This window comes from Cyprinus carpio, chromosome B7 (assembly GCF_018340385.1).
Source record: "Cyprinus carpio isolate SPL01 chromosome B7, ASM1834038v1, whole genome shotgun sequence".
Classification (NCBI taxonomy): Eukaryota; Metazoa; Chordata; class Actinopteri; order Cypriniformes; family Cyprinidae; genus Cyprinus; species Cyprinus carpio.
The window spans coordinates 47047238-47067184 of NC_056603.1; the positions used below are offsets into that span (position 1 = coordinate 47047238).

A 19947-nucleotide genomic window follows, 5' to 3' on the forward strand; every position below is an offset into this window, starting at 1 on the left:
GAGTAAGGGCTGCTGTTACGTATTTTATAAAACTAAATTGTAAAATCAGTGTTTGCATACAGAGTCATACACAATTTTTTTATTATTATTTTTTTTTATTATTATTCTTTTTAATGAAATTTTAATGAGACAGTTAATCATTTTGATGAAGTTTAGCTTCTTTTACCTTTGGCTGAAGTTAACATTATATTTGAAGTTTTGTTTTGCAAATATTTCATTAAATTTCATTAAATGTAATTTTAATTAATTAATTAATTCAGAATTAAGAAAATGTTCTACATCAAAGTATTAACTAGAAATATCCTGTCAAGACCATCATAAACAATAACAGGTTTTTCTGCTGTTTGAATTGTGTTGAATTAAGTTTCAACACACACACACACACACACACACACACACACACACACAAGAACTAAACAGCACCGACCAGTGTAGGATAATTTGAGTAAGTAATAGGCTGGAGAGTGAGACATAGAAAGAATGATGGGAGGGTGGAGGGATCACTTCTCCTCCATTGTCTTCTCCTCTTTTTTCCCTCTGCTTTCACTTACCCAGACAGGAAGAGTCAATGGTTTAATTACAAGGCTCCAATGCTAGTTAAATTATCAAAATTGAATTTCCACCTTTCAGCTCCCTCTCTCTCATGCTCTCATTTTCTCTCACTCTTCCAGCCACTCATTTAGCTCAAAGCCCATATGTATCCATTATCTTAATGTATTTCATTGGGATATGAAGGACAAAAAGTCTTCCTTTACTGGAGCAGTTAAATCGGGACAACAAATTCATTTTCCCATTTAAAAAAGTCCTAAAGGGTATCAGTATACCACCATAGCAAGACGTTTCACTTTGATAACAGCAGAAAACAAAGTACAAAAAAATAGTTCATCACTGTGATTTCATGAATATCTGGTTCTCTTTAATGAAATGAACCGTATCAAGTAGACATCATGTCCTTCCTAGTTTAATTTATCTCCCGACTTTATTTTTTTGCTGGATCTTAGCACAAACCGAAAAAATTTGTCTCCCTTCCCCGGTTCACTGTCAGTCATCTCCTCCGATCGTGCTGTCTTTTGTGCCATTCCTCAATTGAGAAAAACCAAGAGAAAGAGGAAATGAAAATCAAGGGTTCAGAGCGCAGAGCGCAAATTCACACGAGCCTCAGTGTACCAGTTTATTACTCCTGTGTGCATCCTTTCACCTATTGTTTCTTTAGTTACTTTGAAAAATGTGTGTGTGGATCCATGCGCTTGTTTATTAGCCTGTAGCCATGTGTTCCATTCTATCTCCCATCGGGACCATACTTGCTCCTCTTGTCCTGTTTTTGCTATAAAGTAACCACACAAGGAGACTCTGATGTCCTTCAGACCTCCGCCGCTATATTTAAACCACAATGCCAAGTTTGGCATCTGTACTTACTCCTGTGGGCATTGAACTTACTGTCCTACCATTTTTTGTTCTTGTGAAAATCATTAAACAAGTGCTGTGAAGCTCATTAGTATAGTTTTGTTTTATTTTTTAGCTTCCCTTGCCAAGCGCTGCTTTCAAGCTACGTGTAGCCATTAATCCAATAGCTGTTTGTTTCATTTTTGTAGCATGTAGCGCAGTGCCCTAATCTAACAAGAGCTATAGCAAAATACTTTCACTCAGAATTATCCCTCCCACACCCCCCACATCAAACCCCTCTTCTTCGACCTCTTCAGTCCAGTGACCCCCAGAAATCTCTTCTCTTGTAGCCGTTCCGCCGAGTGACCTTCTCGGTGGTGAGCCAGCCACAGGACCCGCACCAGGGCTCGCTGCAGAGCTGCTACGACAGTGGCCTGGAGGAGTCGGAGACGCCCAGCAGCAAGAGCTCGTCCGGCCCCAGACTAGGTGCCCTCCCTTACCCGAAGACGCCTATGAGAGGACTACGCCTGATGGCAGTGTCGGTGAGGCAGAGCATATGGAAAATGGTAGGGGCAAACACAAAAAAAAAGATAAGTCAGAGTTAAGCTAAACAGCTAAATAAAAAGAGACATACTAATCAGTCAACGAGATAGGGAAATTCTCACAAAAGGCCACACACTCACACACAGCTACGCTGACACTACAGATTTACAGATGCTGGGTTATACGCAGATATGAATAGAAAAGTCTGAATAGGCGGGAATTGCTAGGTTTGTCTTACAGGCTAAGTATGAAACTGTGATTGTCGTGTTTAGTGTGACTGGCTCAACAGCTCACAAGTATTTAAAAGCATTATCATATATATACAGTTCATTCTCATTTGTTTTGCTGTGTTTACCCAGTAAGAGTTAAAGGTCGGTTAACATAGTATAGCCTACTTATTAGCTTGAAAACTCTTTTCTTGTAGCATCAGATGAGGTCAGGGCTGCTTCATTAGAGACATAACTCATCGTTTAAACATCAATTCACAAGACATTTGCGTGTGTACCAGATAAATAGATTAAAATATCATTTTCTTCACTTTTACTATGCCGTGGTGAGTTGAAAAACACATTTTCAGGAACAGTTTTCGCTTGAGTAATTTTGGCTGTTTTTCAGTAATCACTGTCAGTATGATATGCTGCCGTGCCTATCGCGCTATTTAAATTGTGGGGGTTTAACAGGTGAAAGGGCTTGAACAGTAAGAGCGTGTATCTAGTTTCATTGTGGCTGAGTTACCTGTCCCTTGTAGAAGCTCTCTGTGGTCAACAGTTACCTCCATTGTTAATGACCAACCAACCAATGTTGGGTCTGTATCAATGGAGCCACTGTTGGGGAGGTATTCGGTAGCAGTTGTCGAACATTAAGGGCTGTCTTGTCCACATTTGATACTTTATCAGCAACAGGTGTGTATTGTGTGAGCTCGGCGTGCCATTTTCTGTGGAATGTCTATTCTGCTTGCTCTTAGGAGTACATGTTAGAAGAGCAGGAGCCAGGGTTTCTCTTAGAGTCAAGTTATCAAGTCCATAGCACTAAATTTTGCCTTGTGTATTGTGTTACCTCATTGAGACCGGTCGTATGACACTAAAATCTCATGGTTTGTAGAAGGTCGAAGGTCAAAATTTTGACTGGGTAGATGGGTAAATCACTGAAAAGTGTGATTTTTTTTTTTTTTTTTTTTTTTTTTTACTTTATTGCAAGGAGAACATTGGCCTAAATGTAGATTAAATAGGCTTTGAGGAAGGGAAGTTGTTTTTGCCAACTTGCTGCGTTGGAGCTGAAGCCTTTGCATTTAGACACTTCTGCACCAAATTAGCCTCAATTAAAGTCTGGCTCTAATTCAGACTAAGCTAAAAATAATTGGTCACTAGGAGATCAATGCAAGGCTGATTAGATCAAAACTGTGAATTTGGCCATCAGTCAGACCCAAGCAGGAGGGAAAATTAAGGAAACATATGCTGATGGGTATTGAAAAGCTGTTTATAGTCTCATTTGTGACATGCATGGCTTATATATATTATATTATCGAAAGACATCATCATTCCATTGTCAATATTTCAAAGGTTAGGGAAAGTTAACGATGTATCTAATTCTGCTATCATTGCATTTATTCAGTCTCAAATTGTACAGTTCCAGGAAGTTGTGGACATTTGGATGGATGAATGCACAGAGGCGCAGGCACACACATTCTCTCTGATGTTTTATTAGTAATCATTTAATGATCCATTTGTCTTCTCATCTAGCTCTTTTTCTGTCTCTGTTCTCTCCCGTTTTCATTCTCTCTTGCCACCTCATGTCTCTGCCTTTTCCCTCTCTTCCTGTTCCATTCTATCTTCCTTGTAAGATCTTTCAAGGGTAGATACAAAACACAACAGATGAATCACTTTCTGATAAATAAAAGAGATGCCTCACCCTGCTGCTCCCAATCTTTAGGAGAATCAGTGTGTGTGTGTGTGTGAGTGGGGTTTAGAGAGGGAGAGATATAGGGAAAATAGAAAAGTCAGGAGACTATGTTCGGCTTAGAACTGAGCTGAAGTGAACATTAGTACAATAGCTTATGCATTCAATGCAGTTAGAAGTTTATGCTGAAAATTTTCAAAGCTGATGTGCTCTGCTGGGCTCATGCATTATCAAACATCACACACAGGGATTCATACACACTCAAATACACAACCGGTCACACTTGCGACCCAGCAAAGTTGCTGTCAATGTCTCTTTCATGAAAGAAATGTCCTGAGTGTGTGTGTGTGTGTGTGTGTGTGTGTATTTGGCTCTATAATTGGCTTAGGCATGCTGTGGGTTAGTTCCGCTTTGACAGAGTCTTTTGGGTCATTGTTAGGTTCGTTTAATGCTTTTAATGCTCTCTCAGGGGACTTAGACAACATCCATACTCACTTTTAAGTGTGTGATCATACCTCTTGAGCATAATTTAGATATATTTACCTTTCAATGCCTTAACAAAAATACAGATGTGTTTTATACACAAAGTGGTCTTTTGATTATAGAAGTTACCCACTAAGGTGTTTTGAAGTTAGAATAAAATATAATAGTTATTACATTGCTATTTTTTTTTTTTTAAGTAGTTTCCATTAATAGCCCTAATTTACATGGGGTCACAAATCTTATTTTTCTTCTGTATTGTTATTTTTGTATACAAACTTTATTTTATAAATGATCAAATTAATATTTAGTAATAAAGCTGTCCTTTGACAAATGCTTTCATTCATCCAGGGATTTATTTTCACTTATTTTTATTTGGGTGAAACCTAAATTACACACACAAACACATAATCTAATTAAATTAAACAGTTAAATGACAATCCTTAAAGTTAATATTCTTTGTCAAATTAATTAGTCTTATAAAGAATATGCACCTTGAGTACGTGAAATGCCCATACGTATCCCAAGGAGGAAATTCTAAGATTAAACAAAACTCTCTGCACACACATATATATATATATATATATATATATATATATATATATATATATATATATATATATATATATACTTTTATATATTATATAAAAATTTATAAAAAATGACTTTTTTAAAAAGTTATAAAAAAATAAAACTTTTTGGCTGACAAATAACACTTATTTTGGTTTTAAAAACTATTTACATATTATAAATATATGTATATATATGTGTGTGTGTGTGTGTGTGTGTGTATATGTATATATTTAAAACCAAAACAAGTGTTATTTGTCAGCTAAAAAAATTATATATTTTTTTCAAGTATTCAAAGGTAGCTTTGTTTTGTTTGTTTGAAAGAAAAAAAAAAAGTCAGACTAAGTCACTGCAAGCTATGCTTTTTCGTGTTTTGTGAGAAAATGAAACAAGGTCGTCTTGCTCCGTTTGTGGCACAACAAGACGGCAAAGAATGTTGCTGGTTTTTCCATGTTGAAAGGGTAACATTCTCAGTGTCCTTCTCATGGAAAGCACTTAATTAAATCAGTTAAATGGCAGTCATTGCCCCTCACAGTGCTGCTTCCCTAATGCTATATTACAGCTCTGATAACCTGGAGTCAATTAAAATATAGACAGGAGATCATACAGACACACACACAGACACCCCTGTAGTTAACAGATGGGCAAAATGCCATCACTTAAAAGAAAGAATCAGTGAAGGTCTGTAATTGTGGTCATTATGCTTGTGAAGAATGTGTGTGATTGGAATCCTGCTGAGGATTTGGTTGTGAGTGTTTTTGTTTGTTTTGGGATTAAGGTCATGGCAGTAACTGGGCGTCCCCCTAATGAAGAAGCCCTGCTGTGAAGATGGGTTTTCCAAAACATACGCTCTCTCTCTGTCTTCGCTCTCTCCCACTCTTTTTCAATTTCTCTTTCTGTTGCACAGACAAATGCTGCACAAACATATAACATATCGACAGTAAATAACGATTAGATATTTCCTCCTTTAATGTGCACATGAATGTATCTGTGAAATAGAGTGTGAGCGAGCGAGCGGGAGAGAGACTGATTGACTCTCTGGAAAAATCCTGCTCTTCGACTTGCTCGTTGTCAATCGATGATCATCCACTCAATACATTTGCTCTACTCCTCATTCTTATCTCTTCCTTCTCTCTCTTTACTCCCCTGTGCTGAACCATGGGACTTGCATCTTCTCTCCCCAAGGCTTTTTCGGCTTTCCGACATCATCACTTAGATCTTATTATCCTGTAACTTTGTAGTTTCATTATGGCAGACAGACAAACAGATAGAAAGACAATGCTTTATTTTCCTTAGAGACAGTTGAGCATTTGCCAGTGATAAAGATAGGCCTTCTCTAGAGGAACACTGTGCAAAAATCTCTGACCACTGTTTGAACCCTGGAGACGTCTGTCTCTAGAGTCTGCTTGTTAGGCTTTAAGTGTTTCTGTAATCTTATCATGACTGCGGGCAGATACTGGGTGTATAATATGTCTCAAAGCAAGAATTGAGATCTGGCTGAATATAACCTCATATTATCAACAGCTGCTCTCGGATCAGTAAAATCCCAATGGTAGTGCAACTGGAGCTGATGGGAACTGAAACGATCACTTCAGATCTGTATATGAATCATAACAATGACAGGTTTTTATTGGCAATTGTGTTTCAGGATTCACTTTCAGCATTCCACACTGATAGATGTAGATAGGGAAGATTGTATTGGATTAGCTTGATATTTGCTGTTATTTTGCTTTGATTTGCTTGATTATAGTACTCTACACTCTTAAAAATCAAGATACACTGAAAAAAAAAAAAAAAAAAAAAAAAATGGTATAGAAACACCTTTCACTCAGAAATTACTAGTGAATTTCACACTGAAGTAAAATAGTACCTGCTTGTGTGTATATATAGTGTATGGTTCCATGAAGAACCTTTGCGATCCATACAAACTTTCCATTGTCCAAAAGGTTCTTTATCGTTAGAAAAAAAACTGTAAAGATTGTTTACTTGTTCTTCAAACTAAAGGAAAAGAAAATGGGGAAAAAGCAACAACTTTATAGATAACAAACAAACTCACTTGTAGTACTAAAAAAAATAATATCTGTTAACTGTACAATTTACTTGTACCTCTCAAGTTTGTCTTAGCAACTTGGCCATTAGCAAACAAACAGATAAATAAATAAATGAACACTGCATGTACACTCACTTCATTAGAGAAGCCGGATACAGAGGGCCAGATGGCAATGCCAGTCGCTTTTAATTAAAGCTATTCATATTTCAAGAGCTCGGTAGAGCCTCAATCCAATAAACCTCATTTTTTATTTCACCAGAACTCAAGCAGGGCCGATAATTGCAGAGTGAGAGAGATCACTAAAGCAATGACAAGCATCACAGGCCACCTTTACTGACATTTGCATTCATTAGAAAGTTTGCGTGTAACCTTTGCTAGTTTTTGTTTGGACTCTGTGGCTTCAGTCAGTTTGGGACAATGGGAGCGAGTTGCTGCGGTTGGTGTGATGTACGAGCATCACATCGGCAGACCTGAGACGCAAGGTCATTTGTTATAGTCACACAATGCTAAAGAGTTAATAGAGCTCTTCTTTATCAGAAAATTGGAATCAGGTTCAGGATTATGGGCAGGTTGCTACACTTGTAAGTTTGAGTGTGTGCATGTGACGTGTTTTGTGGTTGATCTTATTTGCTAAAATATACACTTGCATTCTCATGTGTATTCTGTCTTACTGAAAAACAGTCACACATCATTAAACAGGATTATTAACACCCAAAGCACAAATACTCATTCAGTCTTGAATTCCTTTCACAAACAGGAGAAGTGCAATTGGTTATGCAGTTGTACTACAGATACTCTTCTCTGTGTTTGAGAAGATAAAACAGGTATTTCTGGTTAGTTAGTGGTTTGAATTGTGTAACCATGTCATATTTTACTTCACTCAGCAACTCATCTTCCAGTTGCTTTTAGATGAGACTGTCAGGACGTTAAGCACTAGGAGGTGAAAACGTGTGGATTTTCTTAATCAGTATGAAACAAAAACAAGCTCGCCCCTCTAGCGTGTGCGAACTTCAGGCTTTGGGAGTTCAGTGAAGTGGCAAGTATTGTTCAGGCAGAGTGCCATACTAGACCTGTATAAAACAAGCAGTATTTCACTTGTATTTCCTGCCAAGTGTTTGTGCGTCACCTGGCTTTTTGTGAACAGGTGGAGCCTTCCTGAACATAAAAGCACTAAACATTTTAGAAGCTCTGCAATTATGCAGCCATTCCTGATGTCTACAACTGAACTGCCCTCTAAGGTAATAAATAAATAAATCTGGCTCACATTGGCCTCTGAATTGTGGCTGCTTTGTTCCAACAGTCAAATCATCCACAATGTTGCACCTCAGGAATGTGTCTCTCATTATCTCAAATAATCCTAATTTATAAATTCAAAGAGTGAGAGAGAGTTTAACAACAAAGTTAAGAGGATGTTTTAACCAAGTTATGATATAATAAATGTTCAAGCATGCAATGTTTTTGTCAACAGTGTTCTAGTTTAAAACTGCTAATTTAGTTTGGTTGATTAAAGGGTTCGAATAGTACTACAGGTATTATTTCGATTTTGCTCATTGGATGACCCCAGCCAGTTAGTTAGGCTTACTGGTTGTTATGTTACTTTTGCATTTTTTTTTTTTTTTTTTTGCATGTTTGATTGACATCGCTAACCTTTGGCATTCACAGCAGTTAGTTTCTTAACTTTTGATGTTCTGTTGTCGCAGTCAATCATTCCAGGAATTCCCAAAGTCCTCTGACTGGAAATAACCCAGGGGAATAATGAGTCAGACGTTTGCTGAGCTTATTGAAAGACTCCCAAGCTCCAAGGCTTGACAAGCCTTGGAATACATATTCAGTATTCCAAGGCTTGTTAAAAGGAATCGCACAATAGCCTCACAAACATTGAAGATTTAGTGTTTTATCTGTACTGCAGCCAAAGTATAGAGAGAATTCTGTAACCCCGTTATAAAATTGTGCAACTCTTTCATGTCAGAAAATACTTTTAACCTATACAGAGCTGCATGGAGAATTGTTTGAATATGTGTTTGAATTAAAATGCATAGGGAGAAACATGAGGGTAACATTTCACTCAGTCTCTTTGGTCAAATGCTTTTATTTACTGCTATTTTTAAGTTCTTGGAACATTAGGATAATTGTTTGAAGGCTGTTTCTTTGAGTGCTCTTATTAAAATCCAAGGCAGGCATTAGCGGAGATGGCCGCAAGACCTTTCAAATAAATGAGACACTCACCATCACTTTGTGGCAAGACTTTGAAGTACCTGCAATCACATGAGGTATCGGATCAGCTTAATTACCGAGCTGGAAATTAAACATGATAAAGCGAGAATGGAAGGAGAGAGAGAGAGATCGGAGGAGGCCGAAAAGTCATCGAATCTGTATCTTAACACCCTGAATATCATTAACGGTCTCATTGCCTGCCAAGCATATCACATGACTGCTGTTTGCACCAATCAGACAACACCACCCATCTATGTTTAGCTAAATATGATGGATCGCTTTGCAGTGAAGAAGAAAAATTAACAGCGGCCGTGAAGGTACTTTCACTATCCGTTACAGTACCCCCCCCCCACCCCTAATATTTCTTTCTCTTGCTGCAAAATGTGATCCATTCTGAAAGGTTTTCCAGCGGTCCCTTTGGCATTGGCCTAGTATAAATATGCCCCTGTTTTGAGATGTATGAGTAGACTACCAAACTGCAGCGAGAGCTCAAGGCGAGAAAAGGAAGATGCATCCCTGCAGCACTAGAAGCAAAGCCACTGAGGCATTTGGCATTCTTTTCTTCTCTTCTTCCTTCCATTCACTCGTCCTCCTTTGTCTTATTAAACAAGAAACAGGCTGGTGTTCCGCTCGCAGAGAGAATGAATGTAGGTGAGGCAGAAATGAGTGTGACAGGAGGAGACGTTTCTGCACGTGTCAATTGGGTGGCATTTGAGAGGTTCACCTCAAAGCTCTCGCTGTGCCTCTGTCCCGCACCTCTCAGCATGAACCGTGACCTTTCACGAACAGAAAAGCGACCGTCTCTCAAACTATCACATTTAACAGAATTAATCCCTTTCTTTCTAAAAATAAACTTTGGGGGATCGTGCAACAAACAGACGAAAAGAAAGAGTTCTGTCATAACTGCTCAAGTCATGCATTATGGCAGCATTTTCTTTTCATCAGCATCTGAATGTTTTCCAAGCAAGTGCCTTGATGTCTAGAAATTGCATGTCAATTGAAAAAACAGTGCAAGGTCAGGGAAAGAAAGAATCGTGGCGGCAGCTAGACAAAATAAAATAAACACCTGACAGTTCAGGGAATTATTTTTTGGCATTGCTTTTCATTGGGTGCCTGTTGTGAGGTGAATATGCATTGGCACATAATTATTGAAATGTCATGTAAAATATGCCTGGGGCCTGACAAATCTCATTCAAGTCTCTCCAACAACTGTATGCTCCCCGCTGCGTTTTGAAGGTTTAGTCTTTTTGGGGCTGCAAAATGTGGCAAAGTAGAAGCACGGCCACTAGAAATGCACAAAAACGCACACGTGTTCACCAAAACCTTACGGAGAGCCAGGTGATGGCAGTCAAAACGTTAGATAAACATTTTTCTACTCATGCACGTTTAGCCTCCCACATACCACACACACACAAAGGGGCCGATTCAGCAAACAAAAAGAACAAAAATGTTCAGAGGTACAAAGAGCACAGAGTTTGAAAGAGGGATGAGTGAGCCCTAAAGGGAGCAAAGATTGTTTTTCATTATGTAAAGAGAAGCCGGCGTAAAATACTCCAAGACGCAGACAATTACCTCAAGATCACATGACTCTGGCAGAAAATACAGAAGAAATGGATTTATAACCCTTGCCGGAAAAAAAGGATTAGTGACTTCAACACAAAACAAGAGAGACACACCTGGTTTGAGGGGACTAGAATGCGAACAAAAGGTGTGTGTGTTGCCGTTCAGGGCTTTGTGTGGTTACTCTAAGGAAAATAATGACTAGCCATGGGCGATACGAGGCAGGGCCGTGGAGGGAGTTTACCAGCACCCGTGGCTCTCTGAGTTTAGTCATGGACTTCTTTATATTCTCCCATCAATCTAGCCTTCCATTCTCGAAGGACTTTTATCAGATTGCTTCCTTCTCTTCCTTTGCTGCTTCTTGTATCCCATTGTTTTTCCATCCCAATGTTGCTGTCAGTCTTTCTTAGCTCTTGCTGTTCTACTTAAAAATTAATGTGAGTGATTGAGCCCATATTTCTTTTTCTTTCTTTCTTTCTTTCTTTCTTTTTTTTTTTTTCTTCTTTCTTTCTTTCTTTCTTTCTTTCTTTCTTTCTTGCTTTCTTGCTTTCTTTCTTTTTTGTTTGATCTCTATGCATAGGCTTCTCTTAGATGCAACATTTGCTGAAGTGAAGGGGGCTGGTGGTGGATGGATTGACATAATGATAAAAACCACCCACACTGATTTAGTGCCACAGTGCTTGGATGATCTGACAAAACCGGAGAGAGGTTTTAATACGTAAGATGGGCTCCTCAATCCACTCACAATACCCACAAACAATACACCCACCCCTGAGGATGCACACACACAAACACAAGCAGAAACCAAGCGACAAATTGGAATTGAATTCTGCATAAGGCCAAGGCTCAGCAAGTAGGCCATGGCAAGAAATATTTGTGTCCGATTTATCCGCGGAAAAACTAGAATGAAAACGACTCCCCCTCCCCACAAAACCCACCATCCGCTGCTTACAGCCTAGGCCTAATCTTCAGGGTTTTTTGATGGTCAGAGAGAAAAGAAGGATGATAAACAGAAATAAGCGCTAAAGTCAGGCTCCCTCTATTGTTTGGTTTAAGCTTTGTTCTTTTTTTCTCCATTTTAGCATGTTTGTTATCATGAAGGTGGTCTGAAATATGGCACTCGGTCACACCAGTCCTATGAAGGAAGCTCTGTTCTTAGCTTGCCTTACGAACTACTCTTTGTGATGGGGGATATTTTGCTAACGCAGTGCGACAATGCTAGCAGCCTCATTTGTCTTGAACACAAAGATGGTTTGGCATTTTATTTCGATAGTTGAAGGTTCAACTTTTGGAAGGAAACCGCTAGCTCTTCGCTTGTTACTCTAACAATAGTGTGTGTGACAGTGCTTGCTGTAGTTATATAATATTTAGGGTTAGTCTGCTTTGCCCACGGCATTTCTCTTTTGTTGTTGAAGGTACTGTTTGGTTACTCCAATCATGTTATTTTTTCTCTGTAACAAATATTAGAAGGAAAAACCATTGAGTGATGTTAATGAAGTTTTTTGGAGAACAATTACAATTACATGCATTGCAATTATTAACCAAATACCAATTACAAAAAGTCGGAAGTAGGTTTTACTTACAATCCATATTATTATGTATATTTAAACTGTGGTCCTGGCTATTTCATGAAAAACTATTATTTGTCATATTTCTATTGGACTTTTTACTACACACACTAATTTCAGACATCATAAGAAGATGCAGATAAGTTTAATACCCATGTTTTCGTTGACTATATAACCCATACTAAACTCTTTGTTAAGTATGATTCATTCAAATCTGGTTAAATTTGCACATCCATCAGAAACACAAAGAATAACATTAAAACCATAATGACGACACTTTTTTTTGGGGGGAGTTGGCCCATTTTTATTTGCTCAGACAGTGACTGAAATTTGAACCAAAGTCTGAAGCGAATAGAGGAAAATGAGAGCGGCAAGTCAAATTTAAAGGACGGCACAAGCTGTTGCCATTTTTATAGAGATCTTTTGAATGAAAGAGGTTTGTGGTTATAAGGTTTCAGTCTTTGTCACAAGAAAATCTGTTACCCTTACCGTGACCCCTAAACCCAGCCTTGCTCTTGACGAGGTATTTTGACTGTGCCTAATGGTTTTCAAATTGTGCAGGGCCATACACCATTACTTGGACAAAATGGCCGTTTCACAACAAAGACTATACTTGTGGTAAAATAGTTTCTTAATCGAAGTATGGAGCGGACGTCATGGACGTAGCAACAGGCAACAGGCTAAATAGCCTTCCACTGGAGACATTAATCAATGCAAAACACAACATGGAACACCACTTTCTTCGTGTCTGTATGAATTGCGGGCCTCACACCGCAGCGTGAACTTCAAGCTGAGTTCAGACAATGTCATGCTAGGGCACGACCCGTGAACTATATGATCTAATGTCAGATGATGTTGACTATGCAATAAATTGATGGTGCAGACGAGTTTTTGCTCATCCTCGGGACACCCTGGTGAGGCTTTGTACCCGAGGAATGATGGGCCCTTTTTCGAGGAGTGAACTGATTGCTGGGGGATTCTCTAACGCCCCCGAATTGGGACAAAAGGTGAGACATGCCTCCCAATTTACATCCTACAAAACCCGGCGTTTGCCCCACCTCAGCTTCACCCTCCCCTCTAAATCTGACTTTCTTTATCCATACAATAAGAGATATGAAAACATCGGTACCCTTTTATACCCACTCATTTTTCCTATACTCATCAAATTGTCCCCCCAGCTTACCGTCACGCCCCGATGGTTTTCGGCTTGAAACTCCCTTTGCCTGTTGGTCTTATTTGCGCTCTTTAGTTTCTTTTGTTCTCCCCCCCCTTTCCCCATCTTTCTTGTTCCTTTCCTTTGGTTTATGTGCAGTGCGTTAAGCTTGGATTCCCTTTGATTCTTCCCACCCACTCGCTGTTCAATCTTCCTTCTTGGATCTTTGTCCTTTTTGGGCCCCCGTACATAATTGCACATCTGCATTCACCCTAGCCCCTCTGTCTGGGCACACGCAAGTGCCGCTGGAGGGGCATTGTAGCCTTTGGGCCTATAATGATCCCCAACACTACAGTGTTTTAAACAGCTGACTGGCTCGGGGGCGTGTTTGAGGGAAACTGTATAATAGCAGATTGTTCTTTATGTGGGATGTACAATGCGTGCATGGGGCAGTGTACAAAAGTCTCTTCTGAGTTTGCACGCTGGCGGCCATCCGGCAGGGCCCAGAGGAAAGACACCTTTAGTCTGTACAAGGATGATTAGGAGAGAAAGAGGTTTACTGTTTATGAGCTCGCAAAATCTCCTCTCGACTCAGGTTAGTCTTGTCTCTGTCTGTTTGCGGGGTGGAAATTACTAAGGAACATCTTGCCTAAACCCATCAAGCACCTCCGCATTTGTAACTGGCTATGATGGTGAACTGTCAGGAGCAAAGAAAACTCTCCAAGAGACTCTTGCAAAGATGGCTTGCCAGTGGAGAGAACGATATATTTCAGAGCTCTGCCAAATGCTAAATTTACCACCCGGCCTCCATCCAAAAGTCTGAGTCTGCATTCAGAAATTGGAATGTTCAAATTTTGTTCAAACCTAAACATAAACAGATTATTATTTTTTTTTTTTTAGGTTTTGCACAACTTGTGGAGTCTCAGGTCAGCTAATGCTTGAAGTGGTTCTCAAGATCATTTAAAATAAGTCAAAACCACAATGATTTCACTTGAAATACTTCTCCCCATAACCTTTTACCTGCAATTATTCTTTAAATTATAATTATTGGGAGTTACTTATTTTAATCTGTTTCACACTCAACAACAGTCAGAAAGTTGAGTAACAATGATCTACAAGTAACACACCAAATATTAAGCCATTATTCAATAATTAAAGTCAAACTTTTCACTCCAAGCTGTTGTCACTGATAATGATTAAAACTGTAATACAAAAAAATGGAGTCTATTAAATTCAACCAATTTCACTGGAGGCTTTATACTTTTGGACTCCACACTGAATCTACCCCCCAAAATGTGCATTAATTCTTGACACACAATTGACATGTGACTCCAAAACCAAAGCTCCTGAAACATTGTACAGAGTTTTGTCTCAGTCTCGGTTCTTAGATGGATAATTGTTGCAACCCTTTCCCCTCCTCCCCCGGTAGCTCAGGTGGTTGCCGTCCCTTTTTGTAATCATCTGCTTTATGCCGCATTCTTTAATATCGTTCCTCCAGTAATCAGTATGCCCACCAGTCCTGTAGAACCGCTATTTCGCTCCTGCCTGCCCCATTAGTTAATTGCAACTCGTCAGGAGTCGGTAGTTTGGGGATATGGATGGTGTCAAAAGCTTCGGAAAACAACGGGAGGTTTTTTTTTTCACACATCCAATTAACGGAATGCTCATTTATCACGGACGAGGCGGCATCACAAGGGCCCTCACAGCCACGCATGTTAATAATAGTATCATAAGCAAGTTCAAACTCCCATGCTTGTCTGTGCGGTGAGTGCCCCAGCAGGTCACTTTGCAACGTTCATTAGAGAGGGAAAGGAGTGGACACAGAGAAAAGAGAGCGAGGGATATGAGAATAGATGCTGTGTTGCTTTATGTCGAAACGAGAGAGGGTGTGGTTCTTTTGTGATCCTGTGTGGTTGTATGTGGTAACTCGTTGTTATCAACGAATGGACACACTGGAATATGTGTGTTGTGTGAGCGGAGAGATGAGAGACACCTCTCTGGTTTTAGAGCCATATGTTATGAATGACAGCTTGCTCTCCTCTCTTTCTCATCTTTACGCAGTTCGAGGGTAAAAGGGATAGTTCAATCAAAAATGGAAATCTTATTATCATATTTACCCTTCGGGTTGCAAACATTGGCTCCAAAAGGCATATGGTAGATAATAAAAGATGCTCTGTACAGCTGTGTGATATGATCCAAGTTTTCTGAAGCCATACAAAAGCTTTATGTAGCAAATTTAGCCTTGAACGTTGAAGTCTTGATTCACCTGAAATACTTGACATGAAAGGTTTAAAAGTCCGACTTTTTTCAGTTGCATAAGTTAATCTGGTTCACAAAACTGGTTTTGAATGATTTATTCAGGAAATAAAACTTTAATAAAAAAAAAAAAAACTACATGTTATTTCCGCACAGAAGCGAAATGTATATATGTAATGGAAATAATTAAAGCAGACCAAAAAACACCATATATTGTGGTATTGCTTTCGGAGGTGGATGGCTGCTGTTGGGAACGCAAGTTCGTTTAACACCGTTCCGCGGAAGCAATTAAACAATTATTATAACAACATTCAGCAGCTGTGTGGAACAAGATCGGGTCCACTGGTTAGTCGGATTTACCGTTCCCGTAGCGCAAAAGTCACATGTACTTTTTTTGACTGCGATTGGAGGAATTTATTTGGCAAACGCATTTCCATCTCCCATTATTCATATTAACCCTTTTTCGTTCAAAAAACCACCTCAAGCGAGAGCGTACATCTTTTTGTTTTGCGAATTTAAGGCATTTTTATTTGACATATTCAGCATGTTCCATCCCCACGATTCTGCTGTGGATACTTCAAAACTCAACATAAAAGCAGGGTATGGGAAAACCAGCTATTGTCAAATGGTCTCTGTCAGTCCAACTGCATTTCACAGATGTGAGGAGCCTTTAGCAGTTAAGTTCCTGGTTGATCATGTCCTTTTAAACATGGGGGTTTTGCACTGCAACAACGGCTGCTTAAACCCTTTACGCCTCCAGGAAACATTCCACCACCTTTTCATCCTCCTTTTGTCTGTGTCGGGATATACATAGGAATCCACAAAGTGTGACGGAACTTCCTGGACAAAGGGAATTGCAATTAGCAAAACCCAAACGGACTTAAATGCAACAATCACCCAGCCTTAACTGGGCGGATGTGGGCGCATGTCTGTCATAAACACAGCAGCCATGTTTTGTTGAGCTAATGGCACAGTAAACCACAATGATAAGAGTGGCTCGGGGAATGTGATCAGGGGGAAAATATAAGGTGCCGTTTGTTGTTGTTGCCGTCCTTGGACATACGGTTGGAAAAATATTTACCCATTCCTTGTTATTTTTTGTTTTGCGAGTCTTTCTCCTTCTCTATCACTCCATCTATTCTTCTCGTGTGAGATGTCTGTCATCAATGGTCCCAGACAGTAAGAAATAATTACAGTTGTCAGCTACCCCTAACAAGAAATGGTGAAAACAAAGAAAAAAGCCAGGCGTCGTTAACTAATCTTGGAGAGGCCGTAGTCCTCGATTCCTTTCAACACGCACACGCACAACGCTACGGCATCACATCCACACACACACACACACACACACACACACACACACACACACACAAACACACTAGTGAATTAAATATCTTGTGGAAGCTCATTAACTGTCAAGCATGGATCACGGGGAATTCAAGGATCTGAATTTAGACTTTATATTTTGATAGCAGTTTTAAAGTTTGCCAATAAATACTTCAGTCCAAACCATTCCCGTCTCAAGTTTTCTGCCATTTCGACAGGCACACACATTCATTCCCTCCAGGGCGCGAAGGTGTGTTATTGGATCAGAGGCCGGGTTCCTGTAAATGGAGATCTGGGTGTTTAAATCAGTAAGGGGAGTATGGGCACGGGGCCAGGTTCTCATCACATCAGTCCCTTAACTTATGCAGCATGAGGAGGTTTCACACCACATGATCACTCACACAAAGGAAGGTGAGATGTGAAGGAAAAAAAAAAGCATCTAAATATAACACAGTGCGGCGAGGATGATGGGCTCAGCTAATCGTGTTAGTGTTGATCTGAACGCTTGATGCTCCTCAAATCACTTTGACATTCACAGAACTCAGAGGCTAATGCGATACAGAAATCAATTTAGTTGTAGATTATTATTGGCCATCTGATGCTGATTTTAAGCGCCCCTTTTTTTTTACCCTCATGAGGGAATATTTGATTTTTAACCCATATCGCACAAGCTGCCTTGCTGTCTAGCTGCCTATCAGTTACAGGATATTTCCCTTTAAGTCCAGAAGCCTTACCTTGAATTTAGCAACAAAAATAACATACAAGTATTGGTTCAATGTGCTTATTGTGTTGCATTATGGTATGGAAAAAAAAAATATAACACTTGTGTTATATGCATATAATATAATACATAAATTAATAACAGATGTAATTACATGCAGGTATTTTATTATTATTATTATTATTATTTTTTTTTTTTTTAAACATGCATTGTGCACAAAAAAGTGTGTTGTATCAAATATTATGGTTTGTAATGTAAGACATAGTAGTTAAGGCCATTTAATATAAAATGGGACACAAATATGTAAATGCATGAATTTGCATATCACAAACCAATTTAGCGTTAAATAGGTATTTATAATAGACTAGATTATAGACCATTTTTATCAGTAATTCTCTATCTTATTAATTTTATTATTTTTTCACTGAGCATTTTTCTGAGAATAAATTTGCTCAAAGGAAGCCTTAAATGTTTTACAAAAAGCCAAACAAATGTTTACAAAAAATTACAATGGCATTTCTTTCAATTTTTGCATCGATCCTTCTTTAATTAATCTAGTAAATCACCGTACATGTCACAGTTTTGCACATAGTCCCACCCAAGATACTTTTATGGTGTTTTTTTGAGAATCCGCTTAATCATTAAAATGAACTCTGTGGATATCAAAATGTCAAATACTGAACTTCGTGTGAGTGTAGCAGACGTAGTTCTGCTGTCTATATAGGATTATTGCTGTGCAGTTGAGGACTCTTGCTTCTCCTAATGTAATATATTCCACATCACATTAGAATGCTATGATCTTGTGCTAATGAAATGCCGTAATTAATATTGATCGCATTAGAAAAGAGCTGAGAGGGTAAGATAGAGAGAAAAAGAGGAAAGACAGGACTCGTCAATATGAGGGTTTTAAAATCGGTCTTCAGCAGAACTGAGACGGAATACGAGGGTCTGTGTTTTTTTATGGGGGGTTTGATATCTCACGTAGTGACCAGGTCCATTCGTTGGTAGCCCATCGGTGTCTGTGTCGGAGCGGGGGAAATAATCCCTTCTCGACAGCCAGATCCTGCCGGATAAATAGAAATAACTCTTCTGAGGACGGTTCTCTGAGGTAATTAATTAGGCCACTGGAAGTGTTAGGGCAGAAACGCAATCTGATGTGAGTCTGGATTTATGACACGATCTCTACACCATCACTAAAGCTCAAGGCGATGATGTTTACGTCTATTCTGTTGCCGTCGTTGCAGATGAGTTTTTGCAGTGCGTGTTATTGGTCTCACTAAAAACTATCAGGGTGTTATGTTAAAGATTTTAGTTTTTCTTGACATACGGCCTTAGTACTTATTGTCAGTCTATGTAGCTATTCCACCAATATCCGCGTGTGTTAAGTTAGGGTGACTGTTTATTATTTAGTATGATTATTAATTGTAAAATTTTATGTCAATGAAACAAGACTTTAAGATAACAGTACATATAGATCACTTACTTATATCTAAATATATATTATAGATCTAGTATATTAATTTAAACTTTAAAACGATAAATTTAAACAAGAAGATGTAAAAAAGTGACAGGAAAAGACTTATTTACCAACATTGTATAAATTAATGACTAGAATTATAGCAAGCCTTTTCAAAACAAACAAAACAATAACTGGTTCTAGTATTGACACTATCAGTTACAAATCACAGAAAGCGTGCTCCAGTTGAGAAAAAAAAAAGAAAAGAGAACCACCAAAAAAAAAACATTCACGGATTGCGACACACGCACACACACATCACACCACACAACAGGGACACACACACACACAAAGAAAAAAAAAGAAAATAATAATAATAATAATAAGAAGAATAATAATAAGAACCTTAACACAAACAACTAATTTTCATCAAGTCAGTTTCAATTCAACATTATAATATCAATATTAATATAAGAAACTCATATTACTTTACTAGTAGTATTATTGTTTTTGTTCTTTTTTAAAATCCCTGCTACCCCCAAAGAAATCGGGCGGTCGGTACGGGGGGGTCAGGGTCTATGTGGAAACTAACACATTTTATAAAATTTGGTGTAAATAGGCAAAACTTTCTGCAAACACATTTTGCCTGAGGGGGGGGTAGGAGGGGTAAAGGGAGACTAGAGTGCATTTAATCAACCTCCACCTGACCTATATGCGACTCCAGAGCAAACTCATCCAAATATTGAAATATGAGTGCCACTGCACCCAAATTGC

The 19947-nt window shown here is 38.8% G+C and overlaps 1 protein-coding gene across 1 annotated transcript in view; it reads left to right on the forward strand.

Annotated features, from left to right (window-relative positions):
* LOC109107580 (protocadherin-7-like) overlaps positions 1–19947 on the forward strand; it is a 125872-nt gene that overhangs the window by 60118 nt on the left and 45807 nt on the right. The window contains 2 exon segments of the mRNA XM_042728873.1: positions 1734–1872; positions 1875–1949. Coding sequence (XP_042584807.1) covers positions 1734–1872; positions 1875–1949 — 214 coding nt within the window.